General features: G+C 37.8%; 1 protein-coding gene across 2 annotated transcripts in view; it reads right to left on the reverse strand.

Moving 5' to 3' along the window:
* The window catches only part of BZW2 (basic leucine zipper and W2 domains 2), a 68,575-nt gene that overhangs the window by 16,866 nt on the left and 26,254 nt on the right, over positions 1–25,455 (reverse strand). For both annotated transcript variants that reach the window (XM_077757665.1, XM_077757666.1), the window contains exons 3-7: positions 19,421–19,597; positions 14,996–15,099; positions 10,485–10,550; positions 6,482–6,617; positions 2,553–2,662 (exon numbers count right to left, since the gene is read on the reverse strand). In XM_077757665.1, coding sequence (XP_077613791.1) covers positions 2,553–2,662; positions 6,482–6,617; positions 10,485–10,550; positions 14,996–15,099; positions 19,421–19,597 — 593 coding nt within the window. The remainder of the gene's footprint in view (positions 1–2,552; positions 2,663–6,481; positions 6,618–10,484; positions 10,551–14,995; positions 15,100–19,420; positions 19,598–25,455) is intronic.

A 25,455-nucleotide genomic window follows, 5' to 3' on the forward strand; every position in this document is an offset into this window, starting at 1 on the left:
GTCTCTTAAAAAATAAATAAAAGTTAAAAAATACATACATTGAAAACAAAAACAAAAACAAAATTTCCTCCTTGATGGTGAAACTGACTCTTAGTTTCTCATTTATTTACTCAGTAAGTGTCAGGCAGGCAGGGTCCACAGAGGATTACCCTATCCTCACGGGGCTTACTTAACAGTGTTTCTGCTAGAAACTTCTACCCGTGTTTCTTGTACCTCAAATATAAGCAGACATAGAAACCAAGTAGGAACAGTTAAATGATGTATTCTTCAAAAAGGAAAGACACTGAAAAAACTAATCTATGAAGTAACCCAATCAAGTTAACCAAGCTCTGCCTATGGGCATCTTTGAGGAAGCATGCTTTATGAAGTAATTGAGTCTTGGGCGCTGGGGTGGCTCAGTTGGTTAAATGTCTGACTTTGACTCAGGTCATGATCTCACTGTTTCTGAGTTTGGGCCCCACATCACGCTCTCTGCTGTCAGCACAGAGCCCACTTCAGATCTTCTCTGCCGCTCCCCTGCTTCCCCCGACCCCTTTCAAAATAAATAAATAAATAAACTTAAAAACCAACCAACCAACCCGAGCCTTTTTTTTTTTTAAATTTATTTCTAGGAGAGAGAGAGAGACAGCGTGAGCAGGGGAGGGCCAGAGAGAGAGGGAGACGCAGACTCTGAAACAGGCTCCAGGCTGAGCTGGCAGTCAGCACAGAGCCCGACGTGGGGCTCGGACCCACGAACCGCGAGATCATGACCCAAGCGAAAGTCGGACGCCCAACTGACCAAGCCACCCAGGCGCCCCCCAACCGGAGCCTTTTATGGCAAACTATACCAGACTAAATCCTTTGCCCCCTCTCCTTTACATGAGTATTAAAGCCCCTCCTTGCTATATCTGTCCGCAGCGGGGGAGCAGTAAGCTGTGACAGAATGAAGTTTCCTACCCCAGTGCCAGGCTTCACTATGACTTTTGGCCAGTAGGAGGTAAGTGTCTACTGCACTGGAGGGGTTTACTTCAGTCTCCTGTATTCCCGTCCTTTACAATGAAAACAGAATGGCTTGCACGGGAGGTGTTCCTTCAGGCTAGGTCCCAGAATGAAAAGGTGTATAGACCACAGACGGACATAGCCCAGATACAGTTAATCCACAGACTCAAGTGCAAGAATATGTTGCCTTCATACGAAATTCCACACTGCTTGGCAACCTATTCACTAATCTTTTATATAAGGATGTACCCTAAGTCCATGAGAAAGTAGGCTGTATGAGGCCAGGGAACTTTTCTATCCTGTTCTCTCTTGGCTCCACAGCTTCTTGGAGCATGCCTGGGACAGAACTATAGGGTAATTGAAAATTATTACCAGCGGCAGAAATTAACTAGATTCTATATTGTTTGTCTTTTATCATATTCTAAAGGCTTGAAATACACAAAAGGGCTATTTTAAGGTAAACTTCGAGAGACAAAGGAATTTTAAGTGATTGGGAATAAAAGCATTGACAGTTAAAATTATTCTTGGATTTTCCAAGGGAAAGAGCCCATTTTTACAATTATCCCATCGACCGACAGATGTGCTAGCACACTGGAACCCAGTGGAAGTGAAAAACTGAGGAGAGGCCAGGAGAAGAGAAGACGGCAAGGGTGTCTTTCAGTTTTAGACTTTGTCCTAGACTGTAAGAATTCTGTCTTCTGCATACATGTGACTTCTAGCAGAAAGAAATTGTAGGGAGTGGATAGAAATATTAAGAATGGAATATTTCTCTTAAGTTTTTTGAAAACCACAAAGAGAGAGAAGTAAAAAATATAATCAAGCAATTATGATAGTGGGAGCTTCAAATCAACCATAATAAATTTGTTTGCTTTCGTAAATAGCTAAGTAATTCCCAAGGTATCTTGGTATAGACACGGAATCCTGTTTAAACTCTTATTCTGTTAACACATTAATAAGTATGTGAGATTAGTGTCATCCATCTCCAAACTAACCCATCGCGTATATTTAATTAGGTGAGACATGGGGCGCCTGGGTGGCTTAGTCGGTTAAGTGTCCGACTTTCGCTTAGGTCATGATCTCGCGGTTCGTGGGTTCGAGCCCCGCGTTGGGCTCTGTGCTGACTGCCGGCTCAGAGCCTGGAGCCTGTTTCAATCTGTGACTCCCTCTCTCTCTGACCCTCCCCTGCTCATGCTGTCTCTCTCTCTCCTAGAAATAAATAAAAAAAACATTAAAAAAAAAAATTAAAAAAAAAAATTTAGGCGAGACTGATGGGACTTTATCATTTAACAACTTTAAATTTGTATACTTACTAGTTACTTAAAAAAGTGATAATTCTGATTAATGTTAACATAATCTCAACAAACTTCCAGATCTGAAACAATGGTCCCTATGACTCTTTAATTTTCTGATTCCATTCATTTGTATGATTAACTGTTGACACGGAATTAATTTCCCTCTGCCAGTTATACAGAAATAATAGGGACCGTGCTCTGATTGAACAGACCCAAGCATTTTTCTCATGCATCGCCAAAGCCACAATGGAAACATCAAGCCCTTGTCCAGATGACACTTACAAGCAGCCTCTTATCTAAGTTGGCTTTTCTCAAAGAGGAGGTAACAGAGTTGGCATCTTTTTCTGCCATCCATGCTTTGAAAAGCTTGACCGCAAATGAGGCTGCAATGCCTGTTGAAAAAAACAGAAAAAGGAAACAGTGAGAGTTTCATTCTTTTAATAAGCAAAACTGCCAGTGATTGACGGACAGGGTCAAGCTGCTCACTAGGTTTCCTGAAATGACTCCACTGCTCAAAGACGTGATTTGGTACAGAGGAAAAATGGATAGATCTCTAGGCACAGCTCTGTTTCCATTACCCAAAAGAAAAGGAAAAAACAGTTTAAATATCTTTCAAAGCAGGACTGCCTAATTCCAACCTGGAGTAACTGTAACTATTTACTTTTACCTTGGTCCAAAAGAGATTGAAAGCCCAATATTTTCTCTCTCTATATTTTTTTGCCTCTCATTCACCCTGTGGTTCACCAGTATTTCATATTTGTTTTTTTGTTTTTGTTTTTTTTAAATGTCATCTGTGGCTTTTCACCATTCTTTATTCTTTTGTTTTGTTTTGTTTTATTTATTTCTAGGATAGAGAGAGAGAGAGAGACAGCATGAGCAGGGGAGGGTCAGAGAGAGAGGGAGTCACAGACTCTGAAACAGGCTCCAGGCTCTGAGCTGGCAGTCAGCACAGAGCCCGACGCAGGGCTTGAACCCACGAACCGCGAGATCATGACCTAAGCGAAAGTCGGACGCTTAACCGACTAAGCCACCCAGGCGTCCCACCAGTATTTCATATTTGTAACAGAGATCCTGAGGTACAACAACTAAATCTTGAGACACAAAAATGAAATGGCAACATGTTAATTAATTTGCTGATAAATGATACCAGGCAAAATGCATTAATAATGACAGATATAAAGCTATAGATAAACATGCATTATTTACTTTATAATTTTACTTTTTGTAAAAAGCATTTAAAAAACTGATGAGTGAAGCTATAAAAATACTGATACTGTTTCAAACTGAACTCTTTTCTGGATATTTTAAAAGGGATTACTAAAAGATCAGAAAAGCACTCAATTACATATCCATATTGACATTAGGATTCATTTCCAAATGTAAATAATTAGATAGCTATTATAGATTCTGTGAACACTACAAATTTCCAAGTTAATGTTACATTTCTTAAATTTCCAAGTTAAAATGCAGTCGAAATATTAAACTGATTTTTTTTTTAAAACAAAGGCTTTACTGTTGCAGCCTCTACCTCCATTTTTCTTTCCTAAGAGAATTCCCATTTTGTATAGGTACTTGTACAGGTGACTTGGAGTCTAAGTCCTGGCGCCATCTCCTTCTAACATGATTAGCTTAGAGTTCTCGCCTTAAGCCCATCTGCCCAGGGCACCTCCCTGACAACTGCTACTGGGCCAAACTAGTCATGTGGCCTATGGTGGCCAATCAGCAGAAGGCATGATTATCTTATGTTGAAAAATACTCTTCCACTGAATCTAAACAAGAAAGCCTGCCCTATAACTGTACCAGCAGACATCTTCTAATGACCAGGGAAACCATTCCTGGAATAAAGTTGATGCTATGATTGGTAGGGAGAAATAATGGGAGTAAATATGCAAGACGTGAATGACGTTGTTGACTCTGAAGTCTACGCTACTTTTATATCTTTTGGACATAGAAATAAATGCTCTTATATGGAAAACAATCTTCTTACACTGCAATTTGAGTCTTGTCTTCTAGTTAGTTGACAGTAAAAGCATTCAATCAATATATTATTTATACAAACACCAGCTTTGCCCAATTTTCTTCACTTGAATAAGCAGAGGTCAAAAAAACTGACAAAAACCCAAAAAAACTCAAAAACCCCCACTATGGCTAGGACAATAAAATAGGTGTTATAAACTAGAGAATTTTATATTTGTTGGCATGAATTTTTTAACACTGTCGGTTCATGAAGTAAATGTACAATTTAACAGAAATCTGTATAATTAACTCAAATGAAAAATTAAAAATTAGTACAATTTGCATTTTAAGAGAAATAATGTAATGTTTTAAACTAGGAGTCTAAATCCTCGCTTAAACCTATCACTTTGTATTAAAAAGAAGTGTTTGGTGGAAAATTTGGGAACTTTCTCTGTACTCAACATTTTCCTGAGTGAGATTATACTATCCTCCTTAACTATCTGTTGGGTGTGAGGTTGAAAAAAAAGGTGTAATTTATTAATATGTTCCTATTTAGGAAGCAAAAGTTTAAACCTCTAGTTTCTAAGGGTGGTGGAGTTTAGGAAAAAAAACCATATGACACAAGCACTATGTTGCTTCCATAGCACATGTATTTTTCTTCTCTCCCTTTCCCCAAATTTCAATATAAACATTTTCAAATACACACACACACACAAAGAAACCCTGAACAAACTGAACTGTAAACACTGTTACTTACTTATACCCATTACCTAAATTTTATAACTGTTAATATTTTATGTTTGCTTCATCGATGTCCATCAAATTAATTTTGAGGAATTTGTAGACATCACTTAGGATTTTAATACAACCAGAAAGATAATTATTTTCCGTTATGCAGACTAGGAAAATCTAATATAATTAACATTACTGTTTACATTTTGTCTTTTTTTTCCTGAGTGTAAAATGGCTCACATCACAAATGAGATGTGGAGTATCACAAGTACTCTTTGGGAATACACCTTAAAATGTCGTAATATGAACAACATACTAATGACAATTACAGAATCTAAACGGTCATAAACCTGAGCTATGTTAAGCCCAAAACTATAGAAAATCTCTAAATAAGATCACTCCACTTTCAATTTACTATTCTTTTCTTAGCTATATGAAAACTACAATCCTTCTCACTGTAGGCATGAACGAAGCTGGGACTTCAACATTTGTAGGAGAGAAACTAAGTTCTAAGAAGAAACAGATGTTTTCACAAAAGCTCTTTTATTTTTAAGGAAAAAATAACTCTTTGTTTTGTGTTGCATTATAACTCGAATATCATTATCCTCCTCCAAGAGCCCACTTTTGTTTTATTCCATAACCAAGTGATTGTATATATGCCTATCAAACTCTTACTGTCTGAAAATTAAAGCAAGCCTTCGATGCTACCATCTGGACTTCTTTCTAAAACTGAGATAATGAATATCTTAAAAATGGGATCAAAATGAACATCTGAGCACAAGATTTTGAGAGGTAATGGTTTGGAAGAATGGTCCTAACCAGGGAAGTAACAGTCTGTTGGGGCAGGGGTGGGAGGCATTTGGGAACATGAAGGGGTCTTTTTTCATTATACTCAATAGAAGTGGGTGCTACAGCCTAGCAGTTTAAATGTCCCATAAAGTACAATGAAGCATTTTCCCAACAAAATATGCCAGCAGCAACTACACTGAGAGGAATGGTTTGGATGACATCAACTCCAGGGTGTTTCATCTAGGCATTAAGCGTTACATCCTAAAGCTCAGTTCATTATTAGTTTTTGTCTTTGTACAAGTGTGTATATTTTTTCTTCCAGTTTCCTCCAATAAACGTGTATAATTTGGGGTCACCTGGGTGGCTCAATCGGTTAAGTGTCCGACTTTGGCTCAGGTCATGATCTTGCAGTTTGTGAGTAGGAGCCCAGCATTGGGTTCTATGCTGAAAGCTAGCTCAGAGCCTGGAGCCTGCTTTGGATTCTGTGTCTCCCTCTCTCTCTCTGACCCTCCCCTGCTAGCGCTGTCTCTCTCTGACTCTCAAAAATAAATTTAAAAAAATTAAAAACAAAGAGACAAAATATGTATAATTTGTATTGTTTAAAGGCACACACACATTCTCTTATATGGCGGGTAGTAGAGGACACTAAGAAGAGGTGCTGGTATTTTCCTAATCATCTGTGGCTTTACTTTTCTTTTTACACCTGACAGGTAAGAAAACACGAGAGTCGTTACCTTCTTTGACTAAGCTGTCGGTGAACAGACTGGTGAGGATGGTGGCAGGAAGGGTGCCGTTGCCCAGCAGGATCCCGGACAGCATTGCCAACTTTGTCTGTTCTGTTTCGGAAAAGGCTTTAAGGAAGAGGAGAAGCTGTGGGTCAAACAAAAGAAACCATGTCTATAAAGCAAAGGACTAAGGTAGGAAAATAACAGACAATGTATGCGCATGGCCAAATGGCAGATGAGTCGGTCACATGCACACCATAATTATGACCCATTAGAAACACATACGTGTGTTCGCTTAGAAACTGGATGCTAAGGAAAGTGACTTTCTAAGGCACAGTTCCTTGCTTCCAAGTTCATTTACACATAGCTATAGATAACATCCACGGGAACAAAAAGAGACATTTGGATAACGGTGTGAATAGGTTACATAAAAAATTTACATTTGACTTTGTACAGGAGAAAGGGTAAGTTTTACGTAACGGGCAGAACATTTACTGAAATATATTATTGTCCTTCACATTTTTCATTTTTGGGGGGTGCCCTTGTCCTCCTACTACATCTACCCATTTTCTTTGGGTTTGTTCCATCATATCGCACATAAAAAAATAGGAAAAGCTGATAAGCTTTGACATTAGCATATATTTTTCTGAGTTCAGAGCATATAATATTCTTTAAAACAAGACTGTTGTATGACAAAGGGGTTGTCTAAGTTCTTGCTGCTCTTTTTCATTTTAAAATAAAGATATTCAAGGCAGAGAAGGACAAATATCATGTGTTTGCACGTATAGAAGGATTAGGATGAACTTGACAGAGGAACAAGGGGAAGAAGAAGGGCAGAAATGGTGGGGGAAAGGGAGAGAGGCAAACCATGAGAGACTCTTGAATGCTGACAAAAACTGAGGACTGATGGATGTGGGGGGGAGGAGGGACGGGCATGGAGGACACTTGTGGGGATGAGCACTGAGTGTTATGCGGAAACTAATTTGACAATAAACTATTTGTAAAAAAAAAAATAAATAAAATAAAATTAAAAATAAAATAAAATAAAATAAAATAACGATATTCAATCTTGGTATTTCTTGGAGCATGCAGTCTTACCAGCCCTGGTGATGAGGTGAAGGAGGACATGACAAAGGGTCTTAAGAGAGAAAAGGCCTCTGATGTGAGTTGGAAAGAGCAATTTTGGAGGGGCAATTGAGGAAGTAACAACCTCAGGATGGTTAAAGGAGAACCAAAGCAAACGGGACTATACCCCACTTTTCGTTTTTTAATTCTGAGAGTTTTCAGTCGTGTGGAGTGCCCTCCACTTTCTTAAGGCTCCCCCACCTAGGGCCCTGACTCCATTCCCTGGCTATTTTCTCTAGTTCATTGGTTCTTGGGCATGTTACTGAGATCCCCAGGGAGCAATATCACTGTCGGGACCTTGCTCACTTTTTCATTACTTTGCACCAATGAAATTCCATTAACTCTGTGCACTGGGTAGGGCAATATTAATTTGCTATCCTGGACAGTTGAAGGATTATTACATTACAGAGAAGTTATGTGAGTTTAAATATTTGTATTATGAGTAATGAGTAAGTGGCAGAACTGGAATCAAACTAGTCCATTTCACTCCCAGGTTATGCCTATTAAAGCCTCAGTGAATTAAAAACAAAGCCACCTTCAAAGTTCACAAGAAAACATGGAGGGAATGAGGGCATCAGTGTGTAAAGCTCAAGGGAACATCAGGAAGGGGACAGAGTAAGAGAAATGACAAAAGCACAGACACTTTACATCAGTCTGGCCTTTCCCTCTGATTGAAAAGATAATCCAGATTCAAGTGAACAGTGAAAAATGGCTCCTGAAATAAAAATTTAAACACTACTTTTTAAGGACATACTCTCATAGAGTATAATGAATATACTCTCATTCATTAAATATACTCCACTATAACAAAACAGTGCAAAAATTAGATTTTTTAAGTTAATATTCTCATTGGTCAAGTAATCAATAATAAAATCAGACGCTGCATGTTTTCTAGAACATTCCTTTAAGAATGGATATACTGTGGGGCGCCTTGTTGGCTCAGTCGGTTAAACGTCCAACTTTGGCTCAGATCATGATCTCATGGTTCCTGGGCTTGAGCCCCATGTCGGACTGGCTTGACAGCTCCGAGCCTGGAGTCTGCTTTGCATTCTGTGTCTCCATCTCTTTCTGCCTCTCCCCTGCTCACACTCTGTCTGTCTCTCAAAAATAATAAATAAACATTAAAAAATGGATATGCTGTGAAAAATAAATCATTCTTGAAAGCATACATATACATGATGTGAAAGAAAATTTTCAAGGTACAAATGAGCTAAGAAAAGCATGAGCGGTATTTTTAGACAAAAGTGGTAATATGTCTATTTAAATGCTTTACATTCTTCCCCCTCTCCCCCACACTGTTATATCCATTCCTCTGTTTAATCAGACACTTGTTATTTTCTAGGCACCTAGTAATGAAATGGACATTTTTTTCCCTTTAAATTTTTTTCATATTTAAAAAAGCAATACATGCTTGTAGAATGAGATCTACCACTACAGAACGATATAAAAATGTGACTTACTCTCTAATCCTGCTTCCTTAGAATTAACATTAATAACTGTTTGAAGTGTGTCTTTCCAGATTTTTAAATGCACTTATACACATCTATATGTTGTAAATAACTGTGTGTATAAACATGTAGTTTTTACTGAATTATTCATTGATGGCAGCTAAAACTTGTCAAGGGTACCAGCTATTTTTCTGAATATTTTCTGTGTATTAATAATCTATACCAGCCTTGATCTTTACTTTACAGAAAAGTAAACTGAGGCATATAGAAATGAAGTAATTTGCCTGAGGTTAACGACCAAATGGCTGCTCTGCACCTTTCTATTTCACTTAACAATTTATCATGGACATTTTCCCTAATCAATTCATGTGGCTACCCTCCATTGTTTAAATGACTGTACAATATTCCAGGGTATAAACAGACCATAATTTAATTAATCTGTCTCCATTAATGCACACTTAGTTTATGTGTCAATACTGTGATGAATGTCTTTGTACATACAGGTTTATGTATACATGCTGAACTATTCTAATAAAAGGGAAAATGAAGTCACAGAGAATGCAAATTGTTTTAAAAAGGGATTTTACTGTCAAAATCATTATGCAAATATCTGCGTTGAACATGGGGAAGCAAATGAGTAGCAAAGTAGATGCTACATTTCCTTTATTCCCTTGGTTTATAATTTAGGCAGATATCTAAAATTGGAAACAATGATAGAGTAACAGGAGTAACAAGTTAATGTAATGAGTGCTATATACACATACACAAAAGTTACAAGTTTCAAGAGGGAACATGTTGCAATTACAAAAAGGAGGTTTTCTTTAATGAGGTGCTACTATTTATTTCGCTACTTACTAGAGGCTGCTTTCTCTGTTAAGCACCTTATATGTGATCTCATTGATACCTACAGCAATCCTAAGGTATGTCCTCTTAAACTATTATACAGTGAGAAACACCATTGAGATTAACACTCAGATTATCTCCAAAGAGGTGCTTTTATCCTCTTTGCTAAACTGTATTCTTGAAAATTAAAGAATTTTACTGGGTATTAGCTATTGTGCCATATGCTCTTTCACATGCTTTAATTGTTTACATCACCACATCTAGATTTTCCCCTTGATGTATTTATTTTTCTTGCATATTTGGAATTTCTAGTTTCCATTTTTAAGCCCTACAAGTTTGAGGGTCAGATGCCATAAAACCATTCCTATAGAGCAAAGTATGCTTACATTAAATATGAATGAACAAGGTCTAGGCTAATCATGTATTTTTCCCTATGGCTATTAGCTAATGACCTGTCATACTCATTCATTTAACCAACATTTATTAAAAACTTACTCTGTTCCTGGTAGTTCTGCACTATCGTGTAATATGTGTAATTTTTGTCCCCCTCCATCTCATTACTGTAAACAGGTAAAGCATCACATTTGAAATTTTACCTTCTTCATTTCATCCTCAAATGCTTTTTCCAAATACTTATATCTCCTGATGAGTTTATTGAAGACCTAAGCATAAAAGAGAATAATTCAATATTATGTCACTGAGATTAAAAGACAGTAGGAGGGGTAGGAACTCACCATAACCACAACATGGACCTATAGTAATAAGAAAACTGTAAAAGAACTGTAAGCATTTCAAAGGAGTTGTAATGAGGGGGAAAATGTGATCACTATGTACACGTCCAATGAAAGAAATGCAACATGAGTATAACATGAGGAAAACACAATAATGTTAAACCTGTGAGATGCAGAGAAAGAAAATAGGAAATGAAGGAGGTGACAGATATAATCACACAGACCAGGGATATGATGGAGAGAGAAGACCTCAGGGACACTGCACTCTAGGTGGACACAGACATGTCTTTAGAAGACCAGCAAAATTCAGTATAACGTAATAGTAATAAAAGATTAGTGGGGCGCCTGGGTGGCTTAGTCGGTTAAGCATCCGACTTTCGCTTAGGTCATGATCTCATGTCTCGTGGGTTCGAGCCCCGCGTCGGGCTCTGTGCTGACTGCCAGCTCAGAGCCTGGAGCCTGTTTCAGAGTCTGTATCTCCCTCTCTCTCTGACCCTCCCCTGCTCACGCTGTCTCTCTCTCTCTCCTAGAAATAAATAAAAATATTAAAAAAAAAAAAAAATTAGTGCCCACCCCCAGTTAGAACTCACAAGCAGGACTTGCAAGTGTGTCGGTGGAATTCTAGGCTGTTTATTTAAGTGAAATGAATGCTTTCCCATTAAATTCCTATGTTGAAGACCTAACTTCCAATGTGACTGTACTTGCAAGTAGAGACCTCAGGAGGTAGTTACATGAGGTCATAAGGCTGAGGCCCTAACCTGATAGAACTGACGGCTTGTTAAGAGACAAAAGAGCCTGTACCAGGAACCAAATTGGTTGATGCCTTAGTTGCACACTTCCCAGCCTTCTGAACTGAGAATAATAAAATTCTATTGTTTAATAGAAATAACAGTCTATGGTATTTTTTCAAGGCAGCATGAACAGAATAACACTGTTCTTATTTAAATAGAGACTTTCATAAATATTGATTATTTTTATAACTGAAAATGATTTCTGAATCATATTCCTCTTTTCTTAATGTTTATTTATTTTTGAGAGAGAAAGAATGTGAGTGGGGGAGGGGTAGAGAGAGAGGGAGACACAGAATCTGAGGCAGGCTCCAGGCTCTTAGCTGTCAGCACAGAGTCCGATGTGGGGCTCAAACCCACGGATTATGAGATCATGACCCGAGCTGAAGTCGGACTCTTAACTGACTGAGCCACCTAGGTGCCCCTAATTCTTTTCTCTTCTATCCACATAATATACTCTCATCTAGAACTTTTAGTATGCCTATCCCTTAATGTACCTTAAGATAGAGTCCAAGAGTAAATAAAGATTAGGGTTTCCATTTATGAGGAAGTAATTGGCCAGCCAGGGAAGCAGTATGCAATAAAGAAAAAGAATAAATGGTATTGAGATACAATAAATGTGATTTCCAGTTTATACCATTGCTTGAGTCTTAGTGCCTGCCCTCGTAGCCTTGCTGAGAATAACTGGCTGTTAACACAAGACAGTGACAGATTGGACTGGATGATCATGATAAATGTATGATCAGCTTTACAACGTGAACGTTTACTAGACTGTTCCATTTTACAGTCCTGCCACTTCTGGACCTTCATTAGGGCTTAAAGACTTCTTTTTTATTTTATTTTATTTTATTTTATTTTATTTTATTTTATTTTAACCAATCTAATGAATGCAAAGGATATCTCATGATTTTACTTGCAATTTCCCTAATTATTGCAAGGTTTGATTACGTCTTCATCTGTTTTGGGGGAGCCTTGTGTTTCCTCTTCTTTGAAATGCCTACATGTCATTCCCTAATAGGTTGTTTGTCCTCTTCTTCAGTGACTTGCAGTTTTTTATTTAATCTGGATATGAATCCCTTATAGATATTACAAATTACAAGTATCTTCTTGTCTCTTCCGTTTTCACAGCTCCATGATAGTCTATTAATATGAATTAGAAAATTTTAATGAGTGCTCTACTGATAGACTTCTAAGGCATTTCCACCCTTTGACATGATTGTAAGCATCACTGATGACTCCCACTATATGTATATGTATCATTCTACACACATGCAGGCACATCTGCAGAATGAAGTCCTAGAAGTGGAGTTGCTGGCTCAAAGGGAATACGCAGTTTTAGATTGGAAAGACAGTGCCAAAGTGCTCTGTCTAAAGTTTGACTAATTTATACTCTCACCAGAATTTATGTGAGCCTCTGATTCTTTGTATTCTAAACAGAGGAAAGGTAAAAAAAAAAAAACCTACCTTAGCTAAGTTAAAAAAACTTTTTATGTCTTTATTTTATTTTGAGAGATAGAGAGNACAAGCAGGACTTGCAAGTGTGTCGGTGGAATTCTAGGCTGTTTATTTAAGTGAAATGAATGCTTTCCCATTAAATTCCTATGTTGAAGACCTAACTTCCAATGTGACTGTACTTGCAAGTAGAGACCTCAGGAGGTAGTTACATGAGGTCATAAGGCTGAGGCCCTAACCTGATAGAACTGACGGCTTGTTAAGAGACAAAAGAGCCTGTACCAGGAACCAAATTGGTTGATGCCTTAGTTGCACACTTCCCAGCCTTCTGAACTGAGAATAATAAAATTCTATTGTTTAATAGAAATAACAGTCTATGGTATTTTTTCAAGGCAGCATGAACAGAATAACACTGTTCTTATTTAAATAGAGACTTTCATAAATATTGATTATTTTTATAACTGAAAATGATTTCTGAATCATATTCCTCTTTTCTTAATGTTTATTTATTTTTGAGAGAGAAAGAATGTGAGTGGGGGAGGGGTAGAGAGAGAGGGAGACACAGAATCTGAGGCAGGCTCCAGGCTCTTAGCTGTCAGCACAGAGTCCGATGTGGGGCTCAAACCCACGGATTATGAGATCATGACCCGAGCTGAAGTCGGACTCTTAACTGACTGAGCCACCTAGGTGCCCCTAATTCTTTTCTCTTCTATCCACATAATATACTCTCATCTAGAACTTTTAGTATGCCTATCCCTTAATGTACCTTAAGATAGAGTCCAAGAGTAAATAAAGATTAGGGTTTCCATTTATGAGGAAGTAATTGGCCAGCCAGGGAAGCAGTATGCAATAAAGAAAAAGAATAAATGGTATTGAGATACAATAAATGTGATTTCCAGTTTATACCATTGCTTGAGTCTTAGTGCCTGCCCTCGTAGCCTTGCTGAGAATAACTGGCTGTTAACACAAGACAGTGACAGATTGGACTGGATGATCATGATAAATGTATGATCAGCTTTACAACGTGAACGTTTACTAGACTGTTCCATTTTACAGTCCTGCCACTTCTGGACCTTCATTAGGGCTTAAAGACTTCTTTTTTATTTTATTTTATTTTATTTTATTTTATTTTATTTTAACCAATCTAATGAATGCAAAGGATATCTCATGATTTTACTTGCAATTTCCCTAATTATTGCAAGGTTTGATTACGTCTTCATCTGTTTTGGGGGAGCCTTGTGTTTCCTCTTCTTTGAAATGCCTACATGTCATTCCCTAATAGGTTGTTTGTCCTCTTCTTCAGTGACTTGCAGTTTTTTATTTAATCTGGATATGAATCCCTTATAGATATTACAAATTACAAGTATCTTCTTGTCTCTTCCGTTTTCACAGCTCCATGATAGTCTATTAATATGAATTAGAAAATTTTAATGAGTGCTCTACTGATAGACTTCTAAGGCATTTCCACCCTTTGACATGATTGTAAGCATCACTGATGACTCCCACTATATGTATATGTATCATTCTACACACATGCAGGCACATCTGCAGAATGAAGTCCTAGAAGTGGAGTTGCTGGCTCAAAGGGAATACGCAGTTTTAGATTGGAAAGACAGTGCCAAAGTGCTCTGTCTAAAGTTTGACTAATTTATACTCTCACCAGAATTTATGTGAGCCTCTGATTCTTTGTATTCTATACAGAGGAAAGATAAAAAAAAAAAAACCTACCTTAGCTAAGTTAAAAAAACTTTTTATGTCTTTATTTTATTTTGAGAGATAGAGAGTGAGCGGGAGAGGGGCAGAGAGAGAGGGAGACCCAGAATCTGAAGCAGGTTCCAGGTTCTGAGCTGTCAGAACAGAGCCTGACACGAGGCTCGAACCCACGGATTGTGAGATCATGATCTGAGCTGAAGTCAGACACTTAACTGACTGAGCCACCCAGGCGCCCCATACCTTAGCTAAGTTTTAATGCCCACTAGTACTATGAATGCAGTTGAGTATCTTTTCATATGTGGAACAGTTATCTAATGTTTCTATTTACAAAGTGGTCTATAGAATTTCTGAACCTAATGTCTCTCTAAATTCTGTTCAAATGTCTCCCTCCTCACACAACAATCTCTCAGTGATGGGTTCTACCTGAGCATAATTTCGGATGGTTTCATGATCTTCATTTGCTGAAAACACACAGTGGTTGGTCATCTTGGTCTTGTCACCGTCATCTATGCGTGTTCCTCCAGGGGCTGAAAAGAGAAAGGTAAATACAGTTAAGACAATACTGAAGTGAGAAGAACATTTACAGAACAGATGAATGCCTGTAACTCAAGGAAAACAATAAAAGTAGATGTAAAACCTAAGAATCACATAAAAATTGACAGGATGAGGTGCATGTGTAGATGCATATGTTGTTACATTTATGTTTCTGATCTAATGCAAATCAGCTGTTCCATTTCATACTCCCACCACAGTGTGTGAGATTATTGTTCTATATCCTTAACTTCGCCAGGCTCCTAGCACTCTAAGTCTGGACTCAATTCTTCTCAATGTAGTTCCTGATGTTTCTGACATCAGGACATGGTTCACCTTTTAGGTGTGATAGTATTTTGCCAGACTTCACTTCACCCAACACTTAGAATGGACAGAACCTGGCTCTTGTACACATTGTTAGTTTCTTAAAACTTTTTTTAATATTTATTTATTCTTAAGAGAGACAGAGACAGAGCACAAGTGTAGGAGGGTCAGAGAGGGAGACACAGAATCTGAAGCAGGCTCCAGGTTCTGAGCTGTTGGCATAGAGCCCAACATGGGCCTCAAACCCATGAACCGTGAGATCATGACCTGAGCCAAAGTCGGATGCTTAATCAATTGAGCCACTCAGGTGCCCTTAGACCTTGTTGGTTTCTACTTGAGTTGGTATTAAAACTGTTCCCTCCTCTGCTAACCCAATTATCCATGCAGGGTTGAACAGTATACACTGACTGCTTGCTATTTGCATTTGGGCATCTAGCAGCTATGTTGGCTAGGAAAGAGTGTATTTTATTCTCTATCATCTTTTTCCCCCTTGGCCTATACAATATCATGGAATAAATGGACTACAACAAAAGAATGTGTTTTTTTCCTATGACTCAACTTTCCACATTCAAGGGCTCCTTCTATAAGTTTCAGTGATGGCCATTAGAAACACTGGCCGATTAGAACAAAATCCACATTAGGTATTTTTGTTTTCTGATTGTACTTCATTGAAATTAGGGTAGGATTCTAGAAGATTTGAACAAACCAAGTTAGACTAATGTCTTTTATATACTTCACTGTAATTAGGATTGGGTTCCAGAAGGTTTGAACAAACCAAGCTAGACTAATGTCTTTCCTATACTCAACTCATATTTAAAGAATATATCCTTGTGCCAGCCAATTCTTTAATGCATTTATGTAACTGCCTTGATTTAACTTGTGATTTCAGATCTTTGGATGAAAAGTGCTATATACCTAGCCAACCTTTTCAGACTCCAGCATACTATTTATAAGCAAATTACTTTTTAGAAAAGTCAGCTCCTTCAGTAATCTATTTTCATGCAATTAATTTATGCATAAGATTTAATTAGCCCTCTGTAATGAATACAACCACCTGGAACCAAATTTTATTAAGATGACGATCTTCTCAAAACTCTAACTAATGACTCCTATCTGACAGAAGTTCATTACATAACTGAAAGTCTGACTTTAAAACTACAATCTTTTCCCTTAAGGGGTAAGTTTTAAAAATTGTACTCTTATACCCAACCTTAGTTACACATGAACAGTATTGCTATAGCTTCCATTAATATTTTTCCCCCTGATACTGGGACAAAGTATTAACTGCCTTTTGTAAAATTTTGGGGAGCCTGCTGTTTTCCTTAAAATGTAAGTAGAAGAAAAGAAAACTATTTCTTGTATCCACTCTTCAAAAAATACAACTGAAACACCAAGAAGACTGTTGTTTTAAGAACTATCGAAGAAGGTAAATTTGGGGGTAGATGGTAAGAAAATTCCCACACTAAGAAAACAAAGTGTTTATATAAAAGGAATGTGCCTGGCTGGCTTTATTCATTATATCATAGGTCTGGCCTCAGGAGGTACCCGGGCTGGTACTGGCCGTGCTCCTAAGTCTTACATTCCCTCGGCCTTACCTTCTTAGATATATGGAGGTAGAGTAAGGAATGAAATCTGGGTTACAGATATAAATTTGCTGATCATCCTTATATAGATGGTCAATGAAGCTTTGTGATAATCAATGCAAAGTGTATGAAAAACTTAATAGATATATGAGGGCAGTAAGTATGGAAACCCGAGTCATGTAAGAGGCATCTAGAGAAACGCAGGTCTAAATGGTCTCATGTAGGGGAAGAAAGAGAACATTTCAAGAATGACAGAAGCGACGGCAGTGCTGGCAGGAGGACATGAAGAATTGAGAAAGGTCTATAGGATTGACTAATAACGTCACATGTGACTTTGGTAAGAATCAAAACTCACTGAAGACTTGCATAGAATTTAGCAGCACACAAGTAAAAGTATATCATAATTCATGAAATATAAAGAGCCAATCATCACATCAGAAAATATTCAGCTTCACTAATACTTTGAAGTTTTTGAATGTAAACATCACTTACCTAATTGTCAAAAACTTAAAACACTGAAAAGCTTAAGAGTACTCAATATTGCTAAAGGTGTAGATAAACAGGACTATCAGTTCTGATAAAATGTTACTTAGAAGCTTCTTTTTGAGGGCTGGTCTTTCTCTGATAGACAGGTAGACAAAGATAGACACAGATATTTCTAGCCTTCAATTCACTTGTCCCTTGCTAAATATATAAAGATATAATCAGATAAAAGTACGAAGCTGTATGTATACAGATACTGATTATATATTGTGCTTACAAGAAAACTAGGAACAAGTTAAATATGCTTCAAAATCAGTATGATTTTCCTTCTTTTTGAAATTATCCAAGGTAACATACATGGGTATGAAAGGCAACAACATATTGCTGAATAAATATAAAACAGCCATGCGGAGTATCTTATATGTATAATATCATCCTATTCTCAAAAGTTAGCATATGTAGGTAAAGAGATTTCTATAAATTTTTTTTTAATGTTTTATTTATTTCTAGGAGAGAGAGAGAGACAGCGTGAGCAGGGGAGGGTCAGAGAGAGAGGGAGTCACAGACTGAAACAGGCTCCAGGCTCTGAGCTGGCAGTCAGCACAGAGCCCGACGCGGGGCTCGAACCCACGAACCGCGAGATCATGACCTAAGCGAAAGTCGGATGCTTAACCGACTAAGCCACCCAGGTACCCTGGTAAAGGGATTTCTAGAAGGGAATTAACCAAAATATTAACAATAGTTATTTTTGGGTAATGGGATCTGAACACAATACATATAGTTCTTATACTTGGATTTGAATTATTCACACCAATGATGTGAGATCTTTATAAACAGTAACAATCTAATTTAACAAAACTAAACCAGCAATACAGATCAAAAGGGGGCCTGGCAGTAAGTTGAGCCCATGTACCAAAATTTTAATTCCTCAGGGGGAGGAATTAAAATGTGGCTGTACCTCAAAATGGAGGGAAGCACACATTGTCCTAAAGTAGGCTGGTTTACACAGTGTTTCTCAATGAAAGGCACTGACAGAGCATTGGGCAGGGCAAGTGTTGATTGTTCTGAACACCCCCCTGCACAGCAAAGTGGGTGGCACACCCTTATAGCAACTTCAGAGCAACCCAAACACTTTCACACATTTCCAAATGTCCCCTAGGCAGTTGAAAAATTACTGGCCTAGAGGATTTGACCACTTCTAGTGATTTATGGTTACCACAGAAACTAATTATACAAACTAAGTTCTAAGAATAACTATGAGAGGAACAATGGGTCATTATATCTAATCAACATTGAGATCAACATACCATGTCCCTTAAAAAAGCCTTCTACCTTGATGCTTCTGCTCGGTTATTTTTATTTTGCTCTTAACCTATCTTTAGTAATTTTCAAACTTCTACCTTTAATCTTTTTAGCTATATACTCACAATTACAGATTTTTAAAAACCAGATTTAAACTGTATTTCTGACATTTTATAGATTAAAAAGAATTTAAGGAAAAATGGAAGATGAATTTCATTGCATGGGAAAAGGGTGAGTTTTATGGCTTTAAAAGAAAGGGTGCGATGGCATTTGCGGGTTAATTAAATATACTGGAAGAAACTAGTGACATACAAAGTTATAGTCAACTATGGAAATTACTCCTCCTTTGTCTGCTCCAGAAACATTTAGACTTAGGGATACTTGGGGAAGCTTTAGTTATAAAGCAAAGTGGCCGTGTTGTAACATTAACAAAAACTATCATTTCTGTGCCTCTCTTAACGAATAACTGTTTCTAAAAGCCACATTACCACCCCAAATGGTAAAGAAGGTAAAAATCGTAGAGACTCCGATTGCATTTTTTTAACCAACTCTTATAAATTTATCTTGTAAGGAAATATTTCAGTGGAATTTAAAGTACTAAAGAAGAAGCTAATGCACGGCTTACCAAGCATACTGCCAGCCACCAGGATATCGAAGAGTGTGTCTGCATAGCGACGATAATCTAATCTTGAGCCTGTGGAATCCAAAAACTTGGCTACAGCTTCAAGGTCATCACCAGCTTCATTAAGCCCCTGGACAAGTGTATCCCTGAAGACTGTGGGTTCGAATTTCTCTTTTTCATCTAAAATAAGTAAGTTACAAAATTACTCTTTTTTTCCCCCAAAACACACTGTATTCCCAAAAGCAATCATACATTTCTCTGTTTCATTGTTCTTTATTTAATAGGGTGATTATTTAAAAGTTGGAAGACAACTAAGTTCTTCCACTAGATTTCCTTGTTCTAAAACTCCTTGTTTAAACATTTATTCAATCAAATAAATTACTTTCTATTTAGAGGGCCCACAAACATACGTTAACTCTTGGGGTGCCTGGGTGGCTCAGTCAGTTAAGTGTTCGACTTCAGGTCAGGTCATGATCTCGTGGTTTGTGAGTTTGAGCCCTGCGTCAGACCCTGTGCTGGCAGCACAGAACCTGAAGCCTGTTTCAGATTCTGTGTCTTTCTCTCTCTCTGCCCCTCCCCCGCTCATGTTCTGTCTGTCTCAAAAATAAACACTAAAAAAATTAAAATAAACAAACAAACAAACAAACACGTTAAGTCTCTCTAATACATAACAGAATTGATAATAGATCATTTGTGTCGTTCAGAGGACAGGGGCCAATGTAATCTACTAATCCTAACCATCTGAGAAAAAATAAAGTCGAACAATCAAAACTTAAAATTTTGTTTCATCTAAGATAAAAAAAATTAGCCAGGGAGAATTGCCTAAGAATAAAGGAGAATATATAAATAAAGGCTAGGAAGGAGGAAATAAAGAGGGACATCTCTTATTATTTTTACTATTGACATACATTGCTAGGTTTTCTTTCTTCTGATGAGAACTTTTAAGATCTACTTTAACAACTTTCTCTTATACCACACTGTATCATTAATTACTATCACCAGGCTGTACACTATATCCCTGGGATTTATTTATTTTATAACTGGAAGTTTGTTTCCTTTTGACCAACTTCCCCATTTTGCCCACCCCTCACTCCCTGCCTCCAGCAACCAACAATGTTTTCTCTATGAGTTTGGGGTTTTTTGTTTTGAAAAATTATACACCTAAGTAAGATTATACGGTATTTGCTTTTTCTGACTTGTTTCATTTATCATAATGCCCTCAGGTCTATCCATGTTGTTTCCAATGGCAAGATTTCCTTCTTTTTATGGTTCAATAATATTCTATTATATGTGTAGATAACACATTTTTAATCCATTCATCCATCAATAAACACTTAGGCTGCTTCCAGATCTTGTTGATCATAAATAATGCTGCAATGAAAGTGGGGAAGCATGTATCTTTTTGAATTACTGTTTTCATTCTCTTTAGATAAATACCCAGTAGTAGAATTACTGGATCATCTGGTAGTTCTATTTTAAATTTTTTGAGGAACTTCCCACCAACATTTCATAAGGATTTCCTTTTATCCACATCTACATTAACACTTGTTATTTCTTGGAGGGATGTCTCTTTTCACTAGATAAGTTATTCCAGGACACTTAAAATATTTAACATATATCATGAGCTATCTATGTATATTTATAGCTTCAGAGGATGTGATCTCAATCTTTTTGGTCTCATGACTCTTTGCCACCCTTTAAAAAAAGTACTGAGGGGGCGCCTGGGTGGCTCAGTGAGTTGAGCACCTGACTTCGGCTCAGGTCATGATCTCACAGTTCATGGGTTCAATCCCCACATTGGGCTCTGAGCTGACAGTGCAGAGCCTGTTTGGGATTCTCTCTCTCCCTCTCTCTTTGCCTTTCTCAAAATAAATGAATAAACTTTAAAAAGGGGTAGGGGAGCATTCCAGAGAAAGGAGCAGGGCACCTTGGGGAATGGCAGAGTTTGGAATGACTGCATTTGGCCAAATACTCTTCATTTGTTATTTTTAGGAGTTTGGAGAGTAGAGAGATAATGAAATACAGTTTTATCTTCTTTCTCAATATCCTCAAACATGTTAGTTTTGCCACTTTCTCCTTCTTTTTCGATACCTCTTGCTATTCTCCTTCTGTCTNTTTGGTCTCATGACTCTTTGCCACCCTTTAAAAAAAGTACTGAGGGGGCGCCTGGGTGGCTCAGTGAGTTGAGCACCTGACTTCGGCTCAGGTCATGATCTCACAGTTCATGGGTTCAATCCCCACATTGGGCTCTGTGCTGATAGCTAGGTCAGGGCCTGAAGCCTGCTTCAGATTCTTTGCCTCCCTCTCTCTCTGACCCTCCCCTGCTCACGCTATCTCCTTCTGTCCTGAAAATAAACATTAAAAAAAAGTACTAAGAATTCCAAAGAGCATTTTTGTGTAAAAAGGTTATATCTACAGATACTTACTTTATAGAAATTAAATCAGAAAATTTAAAAATATTTATCAAGTACATTAGTATGAACACAGGCTTTCTTTAATCTCTTGAACACCTGGCTTAATAGCAGACAGGCGGATTCCATATCCACTATGTGCAATCTGTTGTAATATCACACATCATGTAGCCTCTGGGAAACCACCATAAACCATGAGTAAATGTGTGAAGGCATAAGGCAAATAATATCCTAGCATTATAAGGAAAATATTTTTGAATTTGTAGAACCCCTGAAAGGGCTCCATAGGATCTAGGTACATGTAGCGTTCTATCCCCAGCTGATTCTAGAGAGACTTTTTGTGGAAGGTCATTTGGAGTCAGATCTTAATTTTTTTTTAATTTTTATTTTTTTAGTAATCCCTATACCCAATGTGGCACTCAAACTCATGATATGGAAATTGAGAGTTACATCAAGAGTTGCTTGAGCCAGCCATGCACTCCTTAAACAAACCAGATCTTAAACAAAGCAAGGATCATACACTGTTGAAGAGAAGTGAAGATGATAAACCGGAGGAGGTCAGAAGGGACAGGATAAAAAAGCTAAATTAATGGTAAAGGCAAGATTCAGTTCAAAGGACTTCTTCACCTTTATCTTCCCTTTAGGGAGAATGAGTTGGGTGTGGAAAGGGAGGGGCAAAGGATGAAACAGAAACTTAGCAAAAAATCTTACCATAAATACATTTAGGAAGGTAAGTAGATACTGCAACTGTAAGGAGGAGGAAGAGGAGAGGAAGAAAAATATTATATATATAGAAAAAATCCATTTCATGAATGAAGAGTTCTTAGAATGTATGATAAAATAAGTTAAAAACTCAATAGAAGAGCTGAAAGACAAAGCTGAGACTACCTCTTAGACACTAGATTTTAAAAGTCAGGAAAAAAAGACCTACACAATAAGAGTAAAAAAATAAGAAAAAGGGCAGATGAGTCAAATGTTTAAATAATAAGTATACTGAGATTTTTTAAAAAAGTAATCTCTACACCCAAGGCAGGGTTCAAACTCACAATCCCAAGATCAAGAATCACATGCTCTACCAACTGAGCCAGCCGGGTGCCCTGAGAATTATTTTTCTAAAGGAAAAGAAATTATTTAAAAATTTTAAGAAAGTTTTACAGAGTTGAAGGACCCGCGTTTCCCAATAAAGAGCTGTATGGACACCCAGCACAAGGATTCAAAGTGGACCCACAACAACGCTCATACGTTATTGTGAAATTTCAACACGGAATAAAGCAGCTATGAGAAGTTTCAGTAGTACAAATCCAAATCACATATAAACTGTCAAAAACCAGAATGACATTAAGTTGCTCAACAGAAATACCAGAAACCAGAAGAAGTTTCTTCAAAATTGAGGGAAAACGATTTTGAAACTACAATTCCAGTGTTCAGCCAACTATTATTTAAACGTAAAAGCTAGATAAATGTGTTTTCAGACACCTGAGGCCTCAAAAATGATGCTTCTCATACAAATCTTTCTCCGAAAGAGCTATTGAAGCAGACACTTTACCAAAATGAGAGAATAACTCATGATCCTAATAAGTCATGAGATCCCAGGAAAAAGGGGGGAAAAAACTGCATGAGCCAGGCAGCAGGATTCTCCAGGACACTGGTGAAAAGACATTTCAAACATTTCATGTTGACAGCTGTACTGCGGGTGCAGAGAGCAAACTGACCAGGGGAGCTTTCCACTGTGAGAGTATAACATGATATAGCATTAAGAATGCCTACAGTTTTTTGGGGCGCCTGGGTGGCTTAGTCGGTTGGGCGTCCGACTTTCGCTTAGGTCATGATCTCGCGGTTCGTGGGTTCGAGCCCCGCGTCGGGCTCTGTGCTGACTGCCAGCTCAGAGCCTGGAGCCTGTTTCAGTCTGTGACTCCCTCTCTCTCTGACCCTCCCCTGCTCACGCTGTCTCTCTCTCTCTCCTAGAAATAAATAAAACATTAAAAAAAAAAATTAAAAAAAAAAAGAATGCCTACAGTTTTCATACTGGAAGGTTTACATAACAAAGGGAAAGGTTAGTAGTGATTACTGTTAAGAGACAGAAAACTCACTAAAAAAGGGAAGATAAATTATGTAACATTAACTCCAGAGACAAAATGATGTTCAGAAACATCAAACTAATCACATTAACAGTTGAGCTGTGAATAGCAGGTAAAAAATCCCAATAAACAACCCTAAACAGTGGTCAGGCTAAAACTGTGCCATAGAGAAAGAATTGAGAAGAAGTTCACAGGTGAAGGAGAGCTAGCTAAACCTCCATCTTCCAGAGTACGAACAGAAAATTCAGGAAATAACCATGTAAGAATGGTATTTGGTTACATGAATGCAAAAATTAAAAGAAGCATGTAAAGAGTAGAAGCCATTTCTCTGGGGCTGTCACTATCATGTGTCTTGCAGAATTCTTTTGACTATTTAAACCACAGGACTGTGATACAATTAAAAACTACCTGAGAACCAGACAGCACCTGCCTGGTTTGGATAGACTGTTTATCCTGGTCTAGTAGAAGGGGTGAGTTGTAAGGGGTTAACACCACAGCACGAGAACCAGAGAAGAATGGCATTCCCAGTACCAGTCACAGTCACACAGCATTAGACGCCATAAAGACAGACATAAATTGAACACTATTTTTCATGAACAAGAGATAAAAGTCCTTTTGATGCCATAAGCAAAACATTAAGCAGCCCAGAACATGCAAATGTTGACTGCAGAAAAAATATAATTAAGGGCTTGTTTTGTAGAGGGGGAGGAAGAGAATGGGAACTCCAGAGGAATAGATTATGAGATGCTGTTAGAGGGGTAACCGTGACTGCACATGAGGACTGGCTGGCAAGCAGGACACTTCACCCCCCACTCAGGGTCCAGAATTACCAAAAGGTAATTCTTCCCACTTGGGAGAGATTTTCTTTCCTTGTAATTTGAGAGCATGAGAAGAAAACACGCCACAAGTTGTTTACTGTCTTGTAACCAGCTTTCAAAATCACTTGACGCCATTCCCGAAATGGCACTACGACGCACTTGGATGTTGACTCAGGTGGTGGAACAGACTTTGATGACTTGAAAATTATTAATTTGAGGCAATGGAAAATGAAAGCTGGTAAAAAGGTAAAAATCTAGACTATGCTAAGAATTCATGCAGAGGACTTTGGTTTGAATCTTAGAGACAGCTTAAAAACGTGTGTCTGCACAAAGCACTTCATTTCGGTTTTATTTTCCCAAGAGATTTGCCAAGGAAGAGGAAAGTAAAAGGAGGAAGACAGCAGATCAGGGCCAAAGATACTTCAACAGTGAGCAATAATGCATTAGGTCAAGATGATCCCTTGTAGCTGGGGAATCTAAAGAAGTCGTGATGGCATGAAAAGGATTAATCATTCTTTTGTAAACTGAAAAGCAGCTCCCATCTGCTGAGATAAAAGGTTCACCCAGAGGAGTACAAAATTCCCCGCACAAGAAAATGGCCAGAACACTTGATGAACGTTTGGGGACACGTGACATTTTACCCAAAGTTTCTTTTTTATCTGAAACAATATTACATGTAATTTGTACTTCTCATGAGGACAGTCTAGCAAAAATATTCACAAAATCCTAAT

Source organism: Crocuta crocuta, unplaced genomic scaffold (assembly GCF_008692635.1).
Source record: "Crocuta crocuta isolate KB4526 unplaced genomic scaffold, BGI_CrCroc_1.0 scaffold62, whole genome shotgun sequence".
NCBI classification, from domain to species: Eukaryota; Metazoa; Chordata; class Mammalia; order Carnivora; family Hyaenidae; genus Crocuta; species Crocuta crocuta.